This window comes from Manduca sexta, chromosome 20, assembly GCF_014839805.1.
Source record: "Manduca sexta isolate Smith_Timp_Sample1 chromosome 20, JHU_Msex_v1.0, whole genome shotgun sequence".
NCBI lineage: Eukaryota > Metazoa > Arthropoda > Insecta > Lepidoptera > Sphingidae > Manduca > Manduca sexta.
In genome coordinates this window covers 13,628,482-13,649,516 of record NC_051134.1, presented here as the reverse complement: position 1 = coordinate 13,649,516, position 21,035 = coordinate 13,628,482, and the positions used below count along the sequence as shown (strand labels likewise).

The following is a 21,035-nucleotide window of genomic DNA, read 5'->3' as shown; positions in this document are numbered from 1 at the left end:
AAAATAAATATTACAACAAAATATAAAAGAAGTTTTACTAGCATTTTTATACGCTTCAGTAGAAGATGAATTCTGCTGACATTAAACTGTAGAACGAATGAACGAAGAGAGGTCACGACAATAATGCAGATATGAGCGAAAAAGGCTGCGGCAAGGTCAACTTTCAAAAACATTTTATTTTATTTTATTTGACGATGGGATTAAATAAATCTAGTATAAATATGTTTATGCTTTGGAAGAAGATTAGAATCATATTATTTTAGTTATCAGATACGGTAATTATTAAACAGTTAAGGAACTATATTTCTTGACTTTAACACCATTTAAGCAATTTTGACACAAGCTACAAGACATTAAAAGTGGGACGAACATCAGTGATTTTGAAACTTATGCCAAAAATATGTTTTTGCCCAACGTATATCAAAAAAGCATCACTATAAGATGTCATCAGGGTCCCGTTAACGCATGCGCTACATTTTACATTCGGCCACATTTTCACTTCACTCAACTTTCGTAACACAATTTGGGTCAATTTTTTTTTATTCTTACACGGCAAGGTAACCTCGCTGCACCTGATGGTAAGTGGAGTGGGGTCCAACAGAATGACGACTGACGAGAGATGATTACCCCTCGGCAGTCGATACAATTATGCCGGCCTAATGAAACCAGATATACACAGGCCGATCCCGGAACGCGACCCACATACGTAGACCACTATGGCACGTTTTAACACCTTGTGAACGGTGGTCGCTATCCGGGCGTATATTACAAAATATATCCTACCAGCCAACAAAACCACTTGGTCCTCGATTAAAATTGCTTTTAAATGCGAAACAATTTAGCCGCTGACTCGTACTCTGATGCGTTATCGAATCAACTTCCTTACCTAGTATAACGAGCGTATAACATCGTTTTACTGTGGAGTTATTCATCAGTATACGACAAAATAAAATTGTGCAATGAACAATTGTATTAAGAGAACAAAAATCTGGTGCAGTGGTTTTTGTTAATAGTATTTGCTCGTGGCTTTACCCGCGTGCATTGTCTTTTCCATTGCAAAAGTCCCTAAAACATTATAGATATTTATATTATTCGTAGCCATTACACGACGCTAACGCCATCTACTTAAAAATCTGATTATAGAATTCTATTTTTTTCGATGTGAGTAAATTACCAGGTTAAAATATAACCTATGTGTTAATCCAGGACATTTTCTACAGTTCTGCCAAATTTGATGTAAATCCGGTGAGCTGTTTCTCCGTTTACTTCTAATAAACATCCAAACATTTTCGCAAAATTTTGCATTTATAATATTAGTACAAACATATTCGTATACAAGTATAAGAGTGAAATATACAAAACATAATGAATCAACAATAACGATAAGATAAGATATTAAGATTTAAATTATGATAATATTTTAAGTATTCTTTAAAGAACATATCGTATTATTTAAAAAAACATAGTATACCAGTTCACAATTCAAAAATAAAAATAATCTGCAACATCTACCGATAAAAGCAGTCTTTGTCTTAATGTTTTATTTCAATAGGTGTAATTTGCAAGAATATTAATGACACCCAATATGGTAATGGACTCGGCTCCTGTCCCTATCAGATCATGGCATAGGAAGGAAACGCCATTTATGGAATATGGGTGCCCCCAATGCCTCTGCTGGGTTTTTCATGCAATACGTGCATGTGTTGGACCCTTCAATTGAATGAATTTAAATTTGTATGTGCAGAGAAAAATGTGTCTCATTAAAATCATTACAATGTCGTTAATATTTGTAATCCAGACTTCATGACATCTTATAAATGCTTATTTTGTGACCATGTTGTGATATGTAGATATTGTAACATTGACTTTTCGGACGACCAACATCTCAATCCCCCTGTGCCCCTAAAGGCTGCAGTCTTATATATGAGCAAATTTTGATACCCGATAAATAGACTTTTATACCGGAAATGACTTTCACGCGGAAGAAGCTGCGAGCAATACCTAGTATATAATGAAAATATGAAAAAAAAATTGCATTAGCAAAATTGTCTCGTAAGTGACGATTGAATTTGTGCTCAAATTAGCGATTATATTGTCAAATAGCATATTATACCACAATGATTTCATTCAACCACATAAAGAACGCAGTTTATCTCTGAGGTTTCTATCGTAATGGGTCAGGTCCGTAAAATTGGGTGATCCACTTATTAGAGTAGGTCTTTATAACATTCCAATACACTGATTTACTTTAAAGTTTTTAATTAAATTAATAAATATAACAAGCATTTTAAAAGTAAGTATTAAGTACGTTAACTTTGTGAAACACTTCTTAATCGACTAGATCATGATTGATTTTAAATTTATTCATGTTCAAGTGTGTACGAGACGTAAAATATGGTGATCAAAATCCAAATGCATATTTAATATTATCTAATTAACTACACGCTAACGGCAGGAGGGTTTTTTCGTTCCTTTTGATATTTATGTCTTCGTAATATGTGTATATATGTAGCTCTCAAATAGGTTCAATTGATTAAATTAAGCTTACTAATTTAAATCCAGTTGGAGTAGATATTCAATATTTTAACCTGCCTTCTATAATGTTAGTTAATACACTACAGTATTTATTATAAATACTACAAATACAACAATATAATTAATTAATTTCGAATAACAATTACAGATAATGCGATTAATATGGGAGTAAGTTAATAGGGCGTTCTCTGTAATAGTTACTACTTTCAAATATACACATCACATAACCACACATGTGTGGGCAGCCATTGTATCGTATAAGAATAATTTATATAAGGTAGGTATGAAAGTGTCATTCGACTTAATTAACTTAAAAATTATTTAATTTTTTTGGTATTATAATATAAAAAAGATTCATTGCAATAATAGAAATGTTTGTACCCGTAAGAAGAACTCTACACCTCTACCTTTCTTAAAACTAGCTTAGACTATACAAAATGTGTCGTAACAATTTACACATTAGAAAGATAACATAGTACGAAACTATTAGAAACCAAACGAAATGTAAGAAAAACAGCGTATTAATTTTACTCGAGGTCTAAACATGTCGTGCTCTATAGCCTGCGGCTAAGGCACTTGAGCAGTTCAGCTAACCGAACCGTTGGGTGCGGACGCTCTCAGAGTTGCGTGCCGACTGCCGACCGTGAAATGTGTCCTTTAACTTTTTTCTTTTTAAAATCGTTCGATTTAACGTGACGACCTGCCTGCTCGAAATTTAAAAAATCACCAGCCAGTACGCCCTGGCAAGAAAAAAGTAAAAGATTAAATAATACATTATCTGTGTGTGTTTACATTCTTTTTTTAATTTGCTAATGTTTAGTGACGTGAATTTGTGTTTGTTCAGTGGAGTAATGAAACTATGATATCGATGCAGTATAGATAACGTTTCCACGGATTGCGGTTGCGTGCGGTTTGCATTGAAAGGTATTTTTATTGCATTTTCAATAACTCTTATTGTTACATTTATTTAACGGTTGTGAACACTGAAAATGGTTGATAATTTAATTTGTGAATATTGGTGGTTTTAATATTTTATCTTAGGGCTTTTATTAATAATTCAGTTATTTACTAAAGTGTATTCTATGTTAATTATGTGATAACTAAATCCAATAAAAACTATGATAATGCATCACTTCATTATTTTTATTCACTACATATTCTAATTCCAAAATCTCCACACTTAGCGACATCTAATTTTCTCAGTTTTATTAAATCGATTTATAATTAGAACATACTGAATATATCAAGGACTTGTTTTTTAGTTACTTGTAGTATACATGTGTAAATAATAAGTATTGGGTAGCCTCGATGCTGTAGTTGTATTACGGTATGACTGCAGTGCTAAGGTCTTGGGTTCGATTCCTTGGTCGGGCAAAATAATATTGGCTTTAAGTCTAGAATTTGTGGCAAATATGGCGATAGGCTCGCCTTCTATACATCATGGTACGGAATATACATGGCGGAAAGATGGTGTACTAGTTGCGCCTCTGCCTACAACTTCGGGGATAAAAAATTTCAAGAACACTTTATTTCTTCTCTTTAACAAAAGTATTTGCACGTAGATTTCATTATTGGATTCTAGTTATTAATAATATTAAATAAAAGACCATTGGGTTTGTTCATAAAATTAGATTTATCACATATGAATAATAACTAACATATCAGATAGTAATATATAACAAATGATCAGGAATATAGGGTTCACTAAATCCGTGAGATGATAAATAGATATCACTAGAACTGAGCTAATATATCTAAATAAGCTAAAATACATATTATAATGTATACATTGAAGTTTTCACACAGGAGCCATTTTTCCTATTGTTATTTGTGTATCCATTTGTTTATAGTGATTTTATTTTTATTCTCACATAATTATGTATACCTCCATCTACATAACTTGCATACTTAAGAAGGAACCCTGTAAAGCAAAACATTTATTCAGCTCTTACGTATAATTTATTTAGTAAAATTGGGATATACCTACATATATTGTGTTGCCATTAATGATTAGTTAATTAAATAGTATCTATCTAGTAAGTACTTAACATAAACTATAGGCATGGTCAATAAATTCTCGTCTATTTTAATCACTATAAAGAAATACATAAACGTTTATATCAAATAATATTTCGTTAATGGGTTATCTGTAATCCAATAATCCATGGAATGCCTACACTACTTTTCAACATAAATATTTAAACTAATCAAACCCGTTTTTTGTGTTATAAACGCTTTTAATTACACTAATTAAGTAACAATTCACATCGTTATAGCAAAAACTGTTCCGTCTTGAAACGCATCCATGGTTTTGCCATTCGCAAACTTGTTAACCTTAAACAGCCATGAGAACAAATAATAAATAACAATAGTATTTTTTTTTAATGATAACGGAGATGTACGGAATTCGAACAGTTAAATTACATAAAAACGTTATATTATTTTATTTATAACGTTTTGTTTTTATTAACTCTGTTGTCTTTGACGCTAACAATTTATTAACATGATATTATGTTATATTGAGTGTACGCTTGACTAGTGGTATGTGACTTCTGTCTACTCCGATCTGGGAACAACCTCGTTTTATATAGCTGCGACTCCAGGTTTCTCCGTGCTTCGGGGAGCATGTTAACCCAGTTTTTACTTGATATATTACAAATAGAATAGTGTAAACAAAATATTTTTACATTATTTTAAGACGCGATTCGACCAACGCAGTAATAAATATATAAAATAAAATAAATTAAATAATGTTAATATAATACTACGATTATATATATCCTTAAATTAATATTGAATGTAAAATTCTACATACGAAATATATTATTTATCTTGAAAGGACCTCACGCCGCACTGTTAAGCTAAATGCCTATGCAAAATAATATATAACTTATATTATTCATTACTTAATTTACATTAATCATTCCTTAGGCTTATTGATTTTGTTTAACGCAAATCATTTTGTTGTAATTAAATACTTGTTGCTCACAAAAACCGAGTCGTAATCTGATAGTTCAGCGAATTAAAACTCGCTTGTACACGCTTGAGATAACATTGTTTTAACTCTTAATACTACACTGTTTACGATACGTCATAGTTCTACAAACATTTTTGTAATATGTGCACCTTATTCTTATTATATTAGGCCAGGCTAAGAAAGGCATCTGAGTTTTCAACCTTTTATAATTTACACTAGGTATTGCTCGCGGCTTCGCGCTCGGGTAGGAGTTTTCCAGGATAAAATTCCCGCTTTATATTTCCCGAGATTGAATTGTAGTCTATAACCTTTCCAGGGTCTCAAACTATCTCCATACAAATTTTTATAAAAATCCCTTGAGTAAATTTTGAGAAAATCGATAACATACAGTCAGTCAGAAAAGGGGACCTTGTATAATATGTGTAGATGTTCTTTTGACTGCCTCAGTGACGTGGTTATATATGGTTGACGTGGAATATACGACTGCTGTGCTCACGTCTTAGGTCCGATCTTGGGATCTAGTTATATTGGATTATTTTAATCAGCTCATATTCTGGGACCATCGTCTGTAAATGTAAATAGATTCGCCGTATATTATACGAGACCTAACAGCTAAAAGGTGATTATGATAACACCCCTGCCTGCTCCGTAAACAGAGAAGGCGTGATGCTATACTATAGCATGTATGTTTTTACGGTCGATTTTATCAAGTTTACTCGTATTACGTCAAAACAGTAAACATCCATGAGTTTACGGAACAGTAAATTCTTATAGGCTGTATATGGGTAGCGTTAGCGCGTGACGTCACTATCCAGACCTGACCATGTACAGTGCAAATTACATTGTAAACAACCGTTGCTCCTTGTACATTCATAAATACTTTTCGCATGCATACAATCGAAGTGGCATTTACCTCATGATCTCAGATCATTTCCCTGTCATCCGTATATGGTGTTGGTTTCTCTTGCGTAAGTTTTTTCATCTTTTGCCGGTTAATTCATGCATAATAGTTTTTTTTTTTTTATTTCTTCCATTATGTATTGTTACCTATATTTTTCCTGATTTCAATCAATAAATTATACAAACTTAAGATACAGTATCCAGGCTAAGATCTCACAAGTATTATGTCCTTTATGATTGATTAAATGAATAAAGTAATAGACTACGCATACAAATTATATTTTATTATTGCTCAAAAATCTATCGAATATTATTTTTTAAATACCATAACATATTATGATTAATCGTTTTTGTTAAGGTGGTAGCTCAAGGTCCATTTTCATACATTTTGTTTCGGCTTTAATCTGGGTAACTAAACAAGTATTGGCAAGTAAAGAATTTAAATTCACGTCTAGTTAGTGATTAGTTCTCGCAGTTGAAAGAAAAATGTAAAAATAATTGGACCTACTTATGCAAACAGGAACCAATACACACATGTGCCAAAATCGAGTTAAGTATGTAGAGAGCTTTCAAAATGTACCTTCTATCCTCTCTGTAAAGATCAAAATGATATGACAATTTTTACTGAACAAACCGTTTTCAACACAAGTTTACCAACCCACATAACACTAGTTGTTCAATAAACTAACAAGATCCAAGCCCCATGGTAACCGGAAAATCTAAAAAAATCTACGAAATTGTTTTTGTTTTTACAAAGAACCATCCCATAAGACTCACATGATTTTTACGTCAAGCTTGACGGAAATGCAAATATAGAAGACGATCTGGAAGGTTTTTCGGGTCAGTCTGATTTTGAAGTAGAATAATATTTAGATTAAGTAATTTTTGATATTCCACAAAACATTTTAATATAAGAATTTTTATTTTACATAACTATTGTACTACGCTATTGTATTGGGTATTACCTGTAAAATAGTTGTATGTGGAAATAAATAAAAATATTTTTTCAGTAAAATATATTAAATAAATATGACATTTTATATTTTTATTATAGAATTATTCCAAGATAAAAAATTAACAAGAGATCAATCCACACAGAAATAGTTTTGCTAAAAGGAACCATTGAGTTATTTTTAAATTCCTTAATTATGTTAAATGATTTTCATCAATATTATATTTGTATAGATAGAATAAAGTATTTTTTACAATATTGTAAATATTTTTCGTCCAAAATAACAAACAATTGTCTTGTATACAAAAATTGGACAAAAACAGCTTTTTCTCAAAACTATAATTGTGTGGGTTGATTCCCTTTTGCGTAAGTAGGTCCAATTAATAATCATGGATATTTCTGCCTTTAAAATTTCGTCATATTAAATTTTAAAGGCCGAAATATCCATGATTATTAATTATTTTTACGTTTTTCTTTCAACTGCGAGAACTAATCACTAACTAGACGTGAATTTAAATTCTTTACTTGCCAATACTTGTTTAGTTACCCAGATTAAAGCCGAAACAAAATGTATGAAAATGGACCTTGAGCTACCACCTTAAGCTATACCAATAAAAACAATGCAATATTTTGTAATACGCACATAAAACCGCATTACGTACGCACGTCGCCGAAATTATTTCGAACCTCGCGTCAATAGCACTTAAAGCCATTTGATCTTAAATTGGCGGAACGTTTCATTGTTGCAGATAACAAATGTAGTAACGATGCAGACTGCGCGCGAGTCGAGCAGACAGAAGCGATGTAATAAGAGGCGAAATTCGAGAAAGAAATCCCTATCGCCATCAGATTTGAAATGTGCACGAGGTGACACCAAAACCGAAAGCAAACTGAGCGGCAAACGATCGCTATCCGAGGGGTCAGTGAAAGTGAAGCATAGAAAAAGTAATATACGTCGAACTTTGACCCACCCGTTTACTTGTACGGACGATATTCACGATGTGACCATGATCGGTGTGTTCAATAAGAACGTTAAGGTCGACCCTCCGCCAGAGAGTGACGAGTCGAATCTTCCTCCCACGAGCAGTGATAGAGACACAGAGGATGACGGGAGGATACCACGACCTGTCCCTCAGAGGTCGCGCTGGGACTCTGGCAGCGAAATGGACTCGCTCGTGTCTAAAGTTGTGAAGAGAGCGTCCGCCAGGCGCCGTAGGACGCCGGCAAACCCAGGCAAGTCAACTTTCTATAATTAAATCTTACTAATTAAATAGAAACGTCAACAAATTAAGTTTAATGGCAATTTCTATTATTTTTATATTGTTATTAATTTAATATTATGTAGAATATTTGTTATGCAATATTGCTTTCTCCAGAGAAAATAATGCATTTAGGTTGTTGGAATGGTTATGGTATTTAGTAGGATGTAATCAGACTACAGACCGTTGGCTATTTCTTTACAATATGCTTTATGCATAAAAGTATTGTGTAGATATCATATATGTTTGGCATAATTGTAATATAAGAATAAGAAATGTAATTGAATAAAGATTTCTAAAATATATTTTGAAAGAGTAACATTTTTGGAATTTGCCTATAGTATATATTTAATGAATAGCCCCAAATCTTATCGTTTTTATTTCATCTATTGTGCATATATGAAACACAATTATTAGAGTGTTAAAAATTGCAAATTTTATGCGAACTGAATTAACTTAATATACTTTGATTTTAAAGCCTAATAACCTAGCAATCATATTGTTCGCAAAAAAATTAGACACATGACAGCAAACGTTATTGTAAAGATGATAAATTATAGAAAATAAATATCTAGGACACCGCCTATAGTTGATGTACAACGTAGAGCTTGTTCTGTATTTGTAGATTACGATATTTTTGAGAAAATATTTCAGATATCAAACAACTATCTAAACGTTCTTATGTTTTTGTTCTTCGATTTATAGTCAAATGATCGTATTAATTAATCAATCTCACTTTTGAGTATGATCTCAAGTAGACATTTACAGTCTTACTTATAATAATTTCGCAAAGTTATGCTTAGTTAAAACACAAATTTACTCGATCAGCTGTAAGTCAAAACCAGCTATCTTGCCTCTTAATTAGGTTTAAACTACGAACCGGTGATGTTTTTGACAGCTATTTAAGCGATTCTTAACCACCTCTTTACGCTAAAACAGTTTATAAGTAAGACTGTTAATGTATTGAACTATTTAATAAACATAAACTCACATTTAAGAGCTTGTTTTAGCTGAGTCGGCGAAATATCATAAACAAAACTCAACTGTCAACATCCATCACACACTGTGACTCAGATACCATTTGGACAAATGTTATTATGGGTTTATTAAATAGCGAGTATCTTAAGATGTTGACTTTACTCTGACAACGTCTCAGCTGATATCGCACTTCTGAGCGAAACTGAGTTACTTCAGTACTATTAATTCAGTCTGTAATCTTAGCTAGGATACATTTTGCAAGAATATTCGTAAGTAAGAACGAAATAGTTTATAATAGCCACAACTATGCACTTGTAACTTGAGAGGGAGTAGCACGGAAAATAACTCTTAACTTTTAATCAGAGCCGTAATCCTTGAATTTCTGGAGGTTTGCTAGGCGGAGGCGGGCGGGGGGGCAAGGGAGGTCGGTGACCATCCTAGAAAAAGTCTTACGCTTATAGGGAGCTCGCGGAGGGGATGTCTTTCATTAAATTTGGAAACTTTTATTTTTGGAAATCTCTAGCTTCGCCAATGGTTACTTTAATACTTCTTTGTTTTGCCTCATTTCTATTATGCTAGTTTTTAACAAATTTATGTCTTAGAAACATTCTTAAACCGGCGGTAGCGTACGCGTCGTTCGATAAAACTATAGGTACATGTATCCTTGTTTACTATGAGAGGATGTAAACCAAACCTTGTCAAATCATGTAAATAGTATTTTCATGTAAATTATATTGCAGAACCTGTTTCCTCTAATAAATATTTTCTATTTGAATGCACAAGGTAGTTATAGCTATTAGCTATACAGCGAATACTCGTACACAACCCTTTGTCAATATTCAAGGAAAACATGCGTCATGTCATTGTCATTACACCAAGTAGTTATGTATAGAAACGAGTTTCATCGTATTGTAAACGGCTTTATCTTCTCATTCTTACATAGGCGTAAGGTGGCTTCACTTGAATTTAAACGCGATATTTTTTTATAATCTAAATCAGGAATCTTTGTTATTATATGAGGAAATTTTACGAGTATAAAAACGCACGATTTTTTTAAAAGGTAAACCAGGGATCTTTTTAATATACTAGAAAATTTGTTTTAGTATACTAGCTTTTGCGCGTGGCTTCGTCTGCGTGAAAGTTTTCCTGGGATTTAAGTCACGCTATGTCCTTCCCAGGGTCTGTATCTCCATGCCAAATTTTATCGACATCGGTTTTGTAGTTTTTCAGTTTTTATACAGAAGCAGCGGGGGACTTTGTTTTATAAAAAGGAAAGATGCTCCTGAAGAAAATAATCACTTAATCCGGGTTCACTCTTATATATAAAGTAACCTTTTGAAGTTGCGAGCGGCAGTGAGTATAAGTTGAAAATGGCATCTAACAGCTAATGTATTTAGCAGGCGTATATTGTAATAATCGTTTCTAAAGTGTTGATACGTTGTCGAAACTGCAAATCTATACATATTATAAAACAAAGCCCCCTTTTCTATCTGTCTGTATGTTATAGATTTTCTCAAAATCTACTGAACGGATTCATATGAAATTTGGTATGGAAATAGTTTAAGACCCTGGGAAGGTTATTGGGTAATTGCTATCGTGGAAAAATATATAGTGGGACTTTTATCCCGGAAAACGCTATCACGACTGTGAAGCCGCTCGCAAAAGCTAGTACCAAGATATTTTTGTGCGTTCGCGCGTGCGTATTCTGTCAGGTTTGTGATGACCCCAACACGATTATCCTCAAACGACCGGGGTCACCGTATTTATTCGAAACTGAATAAATCGGGTCTGTTTTCACCATATGCATTGATAATAAGGGAATAATAGTCTCATTGTTATTGCATCGGCGAGCAAGAACAAGACAAGGTTAGCTTAGATAACAATAGCTAAGTAGTCTTCCATATTTATATTACAATAATGATTGTATATTACTATCGATTAAAAACATTATATAATTTTACGTAGTTTGATGTATTTCAAACCATATTTTTTATAATGACTATCTAAATTCGCAACACGCAACATTTCTAAAATAAACCAAATAAAATATTAAGTAATATTTTATTATTAAAATTCAGTTTTAATCATCCGTAATTCGGAATTTAGAAAATTAACGATGCCATTGAAAACTATCTTTTGCTCGCAGCTCCGCCTGCGCGAAAAAGTTTTTCCTAGATAAAATTCCTATTTTATATTTCCTCGGGATAAAAAGTCTATAGCACTCAAGAGTAACATAACCTATTATTTAATTTTTTTCCAAAATACGTACCTATTATTTCATTTTTTTCCAAAATACGTTCAGTAGTTCCTGAGATAAGCACGTGCAAACAAACTTTTTAGCTTTATATTATAGTAGTGTAGACTGAAAATAACAAACACTTTTGTTTAATTTGTAAATAAATCGTTTTATAGTAAACTTAATTATTAATAAAATACATCTTCTAAAATGTACTACAGCATTAGATTGACGTCATCGAGTCCTTTATTGAGCTATCTTACGTAATATATATGCTATTACCTACAGTAGTTAATAAGTGCCGTTCTTTAACTGAGTGCGCATTTCACTCAGTTAACCTTACATTTATGGCTTCTTCAACAAAGAAGTTCTTGTACAAGGTTTCTCAGAACTATAACAAATAATTTATTGTATTTGCTTGTATAAATTATTTATAGAAAATTTAATTACAATATTACAAATATCAAAGCAATGCGTAGAAAATATTTATATAACAGACCGATGAAAGAAATATCTTGATACATAATTGGAAGTTTTTTTTTTTAAATATTACCTTTATACCGTTGATTTTGAAAATGACCAATTTTATTTGATAGTGAATGCCCCTCACACACGATTACAATACTAACCATACTTTTATTAAATTATAATGTATCCCTTCACTACTTTGCTGGTGGTAAGATATATTTTATATCCGCCCGTATAGCGACCACCGTAAACAAGTGGACCCGTAAATGTGTCTCGTTTCGCCTGTGTATATCGGTTCAACAGGCCGGCATAATTGTGTCGACTGTCGAGGGGTAATCATCTCTAATCAGTCGACATTCTATTGGACCCCACTCCGCTTCCTCTGCCGTTCATGTATAAAAAACTCCTTTTCATTCTTATCTCAAAATATAGAGTCACGTTGCAAAGATATTTGCTGCTGCTCAATAACATGAAGGGCTCGTCACGACTGGAGTAATAAACAACAAACTTACGTAAATTGCCATTTTGCTAATGCATTTTCGTATGGTCACTGAGATTTCGAAGCGTAAGCAGTCTCCTTGTCTTCCTACGGTTTCCCTATATTTTGTATTTTCCACGATGGGGGTTTATAGGTGATATATCACTTAATATCGGGTGAACTATTTGCTTTTAAACTGCATACTACCTTACAACCATTAATGAAAATTATGGAAGGATAATCAATTTCCATTACATATTAAAAGCTTAATATTATGCAATCTTATTTTTTACGGAAGAAATAGACACGTGCGTGTCTATTTGCGGACAATTAATATAACTTTTTCTAATTTTTCCCAAAATAATGTAGGCTATAATAATTTTTGGTGTGCCTATATTACTACTATAATGGACCCTGCAAACTAAACAATGAAAAATTTGATTAGTATTGCCAGTTTTTTATTAATATATTAATGGATGATTTAGTTATTTGCGTGTTTTTATAAGTAAATAATTTTAATATCCTAATAGTCGCTTAAAATAAATAAACCTTCTATTTACTTGTCAAACAACTTTTAAATGACATATCTTTAACATTCTAACAGAATAATCTCTAAAAATCATGTCAAAATAAAAATATAATGCATTTGATAAAACTCGTCAGAAGTTAAAGGCACTGGTAAGTATGTACTAAAATATTATTTCCTATAAAAGGAAAAATGTGGCAAACTGAATCATAATCATAAATTATAAATAAAAATGAGGTCATAGACTGGTGATAATATGAACTGCATAGCTTGCATAGATAAAACTTTAAATATTTATGCAACAATTATAATTACCACAAATTCTTTCTCTACGATGCAGCGCCCTCTAGCGAGATTAGTTGACAACATTGCATTTATCTTTATATTGTTATTTAATATGAAAAAAAAATGACACTAATATTTAATTATAAATTGACGGTAGCTTAACAATAAAATATGCTCATCATCATCAACAAATTCAAATATGTTGTATTAAAGAGCCATCTATTGACATAAAGTGAATAAACATTATACGACTAATGTCTAACTCGTGTTGTAGTTTATGGTGTATAGTAACAGATGGCGTTAAACAATGATTCTGAGAATATTATAGCGTAAATTAAAAAAATAAACTTACTTTAGTATAAAAGTTTTTGGCTTATAACTAAGTATGTTAAAAAAACTTTAAGCAATTTCATGTTCCCCGTTATAACCTGTTTATAATAATAAATAATTAATATAAAAATATTCGCCTCAAACAACCTTTTCATCACAAACGAGCTGCTTAGGGAAGAGAGTTATCATAGAGTAAATATCCTTCAATGTGAAGAATTTAATTATTTAAGTTAAAATATTAAAGTATTAGGATTAATATATTGGAAATAGCATTAAGGCGATTTCATAATTAGAATAAAACATACATTTCATAAAAGTTGCTAATAACGGTGTCTGCTCACTGATCTCGATGACTGGCAGGTATGTTGTCAATAGGTCAAATATCATTATACAATAATTATGGGACCTTGTAATAAGAGCAATATACTCCACTTACATACTTATATTACGATGTAGAGGATAAAAGACAAGACGCAATTCTCACTCAGGCTCAGATTTAGCTCCAGTGAGACGATGATTGCAATAGATTCAACAAGATTTTTTCCTTTATAAAATTTCATATTTTCGCACACCGACTAAAAATAATATCAAACATTATAAATAGCCTGTTTCGGGGTGTATGTGACTCAAAATAAGACATAAATAATACCAAAAATAAAATATATAGTATATAAATAAAGAATTCAAACTATTGTATAATATGTGTGAATTTAAAGCTGGCCGTTTTGTTGCAGATTATAATGTTTTTTATATAGAGTCCTTATATTGACATGATGTAGAAAGTTTTGTTTTAGTTGTTTGTTATTAAATATCTTTAGTGCGACATTATAATTTTACTGGAAGAAAATATACTTTTTTATACATTGATCTTCAATATATTGCCAATTTTTTCTGAATGGCTATTTGCTGCACTATTAAATTTTCAACATATTATCGTAATTAATTGAGAATAGGATAATTACATAGTACGTTATAAAAAAAAGCAGTAGTATGTCGGACAATAAAAATAAATCTATTTAAAAACGTATTACATTTTCAAAAAGATGTTCAAAAGAAAACAAACATCGTGGCCACGTTTTTCGTATATTTTGATTCAAACAAACTTCCTGGTTTAAAACCCGCCTAACTCGTTGTGGGTAATTAAGATCGAAGTGTAATTTACTGTTTGAACACAAGTAGGTAGATAATAGACACGGCGGAAACGTTCGTAGGCGCATGTGGGACGCCTAGATAATGAATAGATGCATAATGTCAATGTCATTCCGTTATACACATTACAATTATACATAATATACCCTCACAGATACTTCTCATGCCTCACGTCTATGACAGTAATTGTCACTGACAGTATTTTTTTAATAATTTAAACTAGTGGAGGATAGCGAGAGAAGTATGCCAGAATCGTGCAAAATGGCAATGTATTCTCTGCCTACCCCTATGTGATAGAGGCGTGATACTATGTAACTATAATGCAGGATTCTTAGGTTGATAGAACGTTCAGTAACAGATTAATGGGGCCGATTATTACTTTCTACAGCCAAACTAGGAAAATTTACCTTCCTAAATACTTTATTCAAATTTATAAACTACAGACACAACATATTATTAATCTTAGACAGATTCTTAATTTTCGATGACACATACAACTAATTCATTATAGTATAACATAGATATTTTATCTGAGGAATTTAGGGGCACGACTGATTACAGTATTCCATTTGAGCAAAAAATGTACACAACAGTAAACACATTGCGAGAATTGACACGATAATCATATCAAGACGTTTACATCAAGATATATATATTTATATATAATATATATTTATATCTGATACAATATGCATACTTCGTACTCTACAGTTATGGTTAAGTGTTAATTTTAATACATACTCAGTGTAGGCTCCATAAACTTTTTGAATAATAAAAATGTCATTAGCATAATAGCAAAACATATAAACTATAAAAAATAATACAAAGAACGGAAGTTGAAAATAAAATCTTATACTAAGACGTTGCGTTTTAGGAACTTAATATTCGTGCGATATATTTCATAGATTTGTTTCATAGTAAAAGATATGGGAAAGGTCTGATGGTAAGTGAGCATCACCGCCCATGAACATCCATTATTCAAATATTGATTTTAGTAAGATATTTTTTTAATACAATTTGAATGGCGATAGCCTAGTTGGGGGTTGAATGGACTGCCGTGACGAATGTCCGCAGGTATAAAACCCAAGGGCAGACACCTCTGACTTTTCTAAAATTATGTGTGTATTCTTTGTAAATTATCGCTTGCTTAAATAGTAAAGGAAAACATCGCAAGGAAACCTGCATACTTGAGAAGTTTTCCATATACTTACATTTTGAGGGTGTGTGAATACTACTAATCCGCACTAGGCCTGTGTAGCGTACTGAGGCATAAATCCTCTTAGTAGTAAAGGAGGCCCGTGCTAAGCAATAGGACATTATATAATACAGGGCTAATACTATTATATAAGTATAACTACACGAGGTAGCCGCTTGCATTATGGTGAGCTCCACAAATGGCCTACCATGAATATTACAAATCACACTTTATATTTATTTAAACTGAACTTGTCATATTTAGGCCTGATACATTAAACATAAATACTCGTAATATATATTTGTAATTTTGCTTTGAAGTGAATATGCAAAGTGTAGAGATTGGAGTAAATAAAATATCAACTCTATGATTTTGTTAAAAGAATTTCGTAACTAATAATAATACCAAAAGAGCACGTCAAAAATTATGTATTAATCTAAATCTGATTCGTAAGGCTGAATTGATAATGTGGGCTCAGTAACATCATAATAAATATTAAAACCAAAATCAGAATCGATATAAAATACTAAAATAGATAAAGTAGAGCAGCGGACTTTGTGAATATGAGACATAATTCAACATATTTAATAATATACAGGCACGTGTATCGCGATTAATCATATAGAAATAATGATAACATTCAGATTTATAATGATTATGATTTAGGTTCATTAAGATCGTCGTTTGAGGATTATGAAATACGAAATGAGTCGTTGATGTCTTTTCTATGGCTTAAGTTTAAATGCCAAATCAAAATTGTTGCAATACCGTCGCCTACGTTTTACGTATTGGGAAAAGATTTATTGGTCTAACGATTGCTTTAGATGTTGCGTTTAATATTTAGTCAGCAGATTTCTTTAAAGGAATATAAAGAAGTGAATAGAAGTTAATAAGAAAATAAAAAAATAAACTAAACCTATTTTATAATGCATTTTTAAACGACTACGGTAAAGCTTACGATAGGTTGTGATTATAACAGTCTGTATAATAATAATTTATTTTTATTGGCTTCTTCATAACTCCTAAGCTATATATTAATATCTAATATTATCATACTGTTTTACAAAGAGAGTTTATGCTATGCGTTAATTACTCTCTGTAATAGGATTTCGTATTTTAAGTCTTTTAGGAATCAAGTTTATTTTTAATACAACGTATTAAATAGTCTTAAATCAATTAAATAATATAATATTAATATTTTGAAATGGTTATTGCTCTATCAGTTTTAAATGTTTACTTTGCCAGCTAGACGTAAACAAAGTAAAATTCATTATTAAATTTGCATAACTTAAGTTAAATACAAACGACCACTGGTTATCCTTAACAACAAAATACATAAAATATTAATGCATATACGCGTAGTATTAAATAACCTTTGAAATAGCAATACGTTACTACGCTATATTTTTGATTATTTTTTATCGCATACAAATAAAATAATTACACAAACTTACTGCACAGCCTTATTAATTTAACATCACGGCCTCCAGTACCGCGAGGTTAATCTTTTACATTGACAAAAAGTTGTAGCAAAAAATGGTCTTAAGTTAGGCATTTTTTCCTACACTGAAGCGATTCGGTCACGGTTGGCCAAGTGACATCTTAGTACTGTTATAGTTTTATAACAAGTGTAGTGTTACGTACGCGTGGGTGACTGGCAAGAGCAAGTACCAGCCCTCCTACTTGAATACAACTCACGATTCTTTCCAAAGCTCGTTCCATATACTTGGCAGCGTTCGGTGTTTGGTCTAGTTCGCCAGTGCAAGTTCATTGTTCGTCACTCACTAAATTTCGAAGAGGTCGTAAACGCCAGGCGCTTTGCAAGTGTTTTTTGTGAAGAAGTTTGGCCCTCGGCGAGGTAAGGAGTTTTTGTTGAGCGACCACCGGTCGGTTACGTCATTTTGGAGTTCGTGCAAGTTTTGTTGTTGGCGTTGAGACGCGAGGTGAGTCACGACTCGGTTGTCTTAAGACTCGATATCTCTTATCGATAAGTTTATTTTTTTTTTAATGGTTACAATCGTGATAATTGTAATCTTATGTTATCTGATTAAGTTAAGATAAGAGTTAATCGTAACATGCCTAAATATTTCTGAACATGCTGGAGCTACGTGAAGCGTAATCCAAAATTCTCTTTGATAAGTACGTCGTGTCTTAAAAATGTTTTTTGCCTTTTATTTTATATAACTCACCTTTGATTGGTAAGTTTCCTTCGATCGCCCATAAGCTAATATTATACACTAAAAGGGCCAGGCTATGAAAGCAACTTGTGGTGCGGCTCTTACGAATTAAAATAATAACAATACAATTGAAAGGTGCGTGATTATATTTTCAGTTAGTGCATGGCTTAGTTAGTAATTATTTGATTTATTACATTTTGAAACAACTGAATATATTAAGAAGAGAGCCTAACATTTACTTAGATTACCGAAGTCATGCACTGTAAGTAGCAACAAAGTTATTAAATACTTTCCATGTCCAGCCACACTTCATACATAATTGACTATGCTTTCTAATTGTTAATCGACAACATAGTACTAGCAAGTGGGCAAACAAAGCGACGAGATCGCCATTACGATACAGCGATCGTGTGCGATTACTCGATTCGCAGAAAAAATGCATCCGCGTCATGACAAAGTCGAGACTCGACGTCGATATTTTTGTCGATAAAGTAAACATCGATCGGGTACACCACTCAGGCCCGGCGAGCGCAACAGTCGGCCGGCGCGGGGCACATCCGCTTGCGAGCTCACACCCGAGCCGCCAGCCCTAGTACTGCCTGCCAAACGAATTACAAAACTTATTCCACGATAAATGAGTGAATGAAACTAGCCGGGATAGTGTTGTTTTGTGATGACATGTTTCAGTGATCAAACGTAATGTGTACCTCCTCTGTGACCGTTATAATTACAAAACAATAACAGTTGTGTTGCTCAATTAGTTTTGTGTTCATACAGTAATTGTTTGTTTTGTGTGGACTAAGTTGAAACGAAACCTTATACGGAAACCTTTCATTGCCTCGGCTTTGCAAATTTATGTGAGTAATATGTAATTGAATATAAAGAATTTTAAGGTATAAATTTATCAAATAATATTATATTCATTTGGTAAATTACATAACATTATTTAATCATAATTATGTTAAATATACTAAATTTTAGGTTACAAAAAATTCAAAATATATTTTTTGAGACCAGTTACACTGACGATTTAATACTTTTCAGTTGTCAAATCGCAGGAAGAATTAATGCACCATGTAAAAACAAAAGTAACGTTTCACGCTAATTCAAATAAATAAACGGTAAAATCGATTTGCCTCGGGACTATGCGAATGACGTAATTCCAAAACTTGCCTGGCATAAGGCGCGTATTGTTCTACGCTCGTGCACATTTTCGTGGTGTTGACCTAATAAAAAATTTTAAGAGTCGAAACGCGAGCTATATTCTCATTTCTTTCATATTTTAAGTCTTGCTCCGTAAAATATGATAGAAAATACCTGCTCTGTATTTAATAAACGAAATCCATGTAGTGTACAATTATTGAAAATATGTAAAGGTCTGGAAAATTTTAAAACATCTGTACGGACTCTATCAGAGGTCACTTTAAAATTAGCTCTAAGTTTTTTCCAATTTGCAGTAGTAGGTACGATGTTTTTCACTTTTTAAGTTTCTGAATAACTTTCAATTTCTGAGTATTTCAAAAACTGAATATTCTACTTTTTTGTATAAATTCAATAACTTTTGAATATTATTGAATAACGATGAAATTAACTTGAAATAGCCTTATAATTTCTTTTTATGCAGGTTCTTAAAGCACTTGAAAACAAAATAGTAGAGCTGTTTTTGCTGATTTAACTAAAAAACCTAACGCTTACATTAAAATAAATTAAAATGCTATTTTTATAACCTTCTTTATTTAAAATATCAAAATAATAATACTTGATTCTAAACAATAGACGCAACTTATGTTTTAAAGTAGTGGCTTTCCAGTTTAATCGCTTGTTTTTGGTGATTTACGATTATTACCTATTACGACACGTCGTAGTTTCCGGTACCCAGGTAACAGTAAAATAGCTGGCAAGACGATACGAGACTTTTTGTTCCCGCTTGTCAACAATATTGTGATATAAATACATAGACATTTTAGAAGCATCTAGCACTATTTTACTCGTACATTTTATTGTTTAATAAACCTGTTTTGTAACACTTAAGATTTCGTTATCTACACGGATTTATTTATTGTTATGAAAAATTCTACGAAGGGCTATACTAAAAAATATAATATGTGTGAAATGGGTAAGTTTAGCTCTATTATATAGTTACTATGAAATTCGACAGCGACATAGAGCTATATATTTATTTATTTAGATACATATTATAATACAATAATATTGTATTATAATATGTATCTAAATAAATATAGGTTACAACTTATGCGCACTAAGTTTAAAACTTTGTCACACATCCTTACAAATTAACAAAGCAAATTACAAACATCTGACACACAGGTTCGAAGTGTATTCAAAATATATATAGCTTGACATATGAACATTAATTTATGTAGCTCTATTGCGATATAGTCATATCGGAAATATATAACACCTATGACATAATGTTTTATACTATTATATTCCCTTAAGCCTACGACATCTTGAGCTTACGTGAATTATGTCACGTCATCTTTACATTTCAAGATTACACCCAAAAACCTACTCAATACTCATAAGGGGTCTTTTTAACATTGCGTTGCATAAATGATACCATACACAT

The 21,035-nt window shown here is 32.0% G+C and overlaps 1 protein-coding gene across 3 annotated transcripts in view; it reads left to right on the top strand.

The window, feature by feature from the left end:
- The window catches only part of LOC115456429, a 90,762-nt gene that overhangs the window by 25,061 nt on the left and 44,666 nt on the right, over positions 1 to 21,035 (top strand). Inside the window, exons 1-2 of one of the 3 annotated variants that reach the window (XM_030185489.2) lie at positions 3,131 to 3,459; positions 8,114 to 8,597. In XM_030185489.2, the coding sequence (XP_030041349.1) occupies positions 8,132 to 8,597 (466 nt within the window). In that variant the 5' untranslated portion in view covers positions 3,131 to 3,459; positions 8,114 to 8,131. Of the gene's footprint in view, positions 1 to 3,130; positions 3,460 to 8,113; positions 8,598 to 18,999; positions 19,303 to 21,035 lie in introns of those variants that run through there. The other 2 variants (XM_030185490.2, XM_030185491.2) reach the window with 2 other exon arrangements.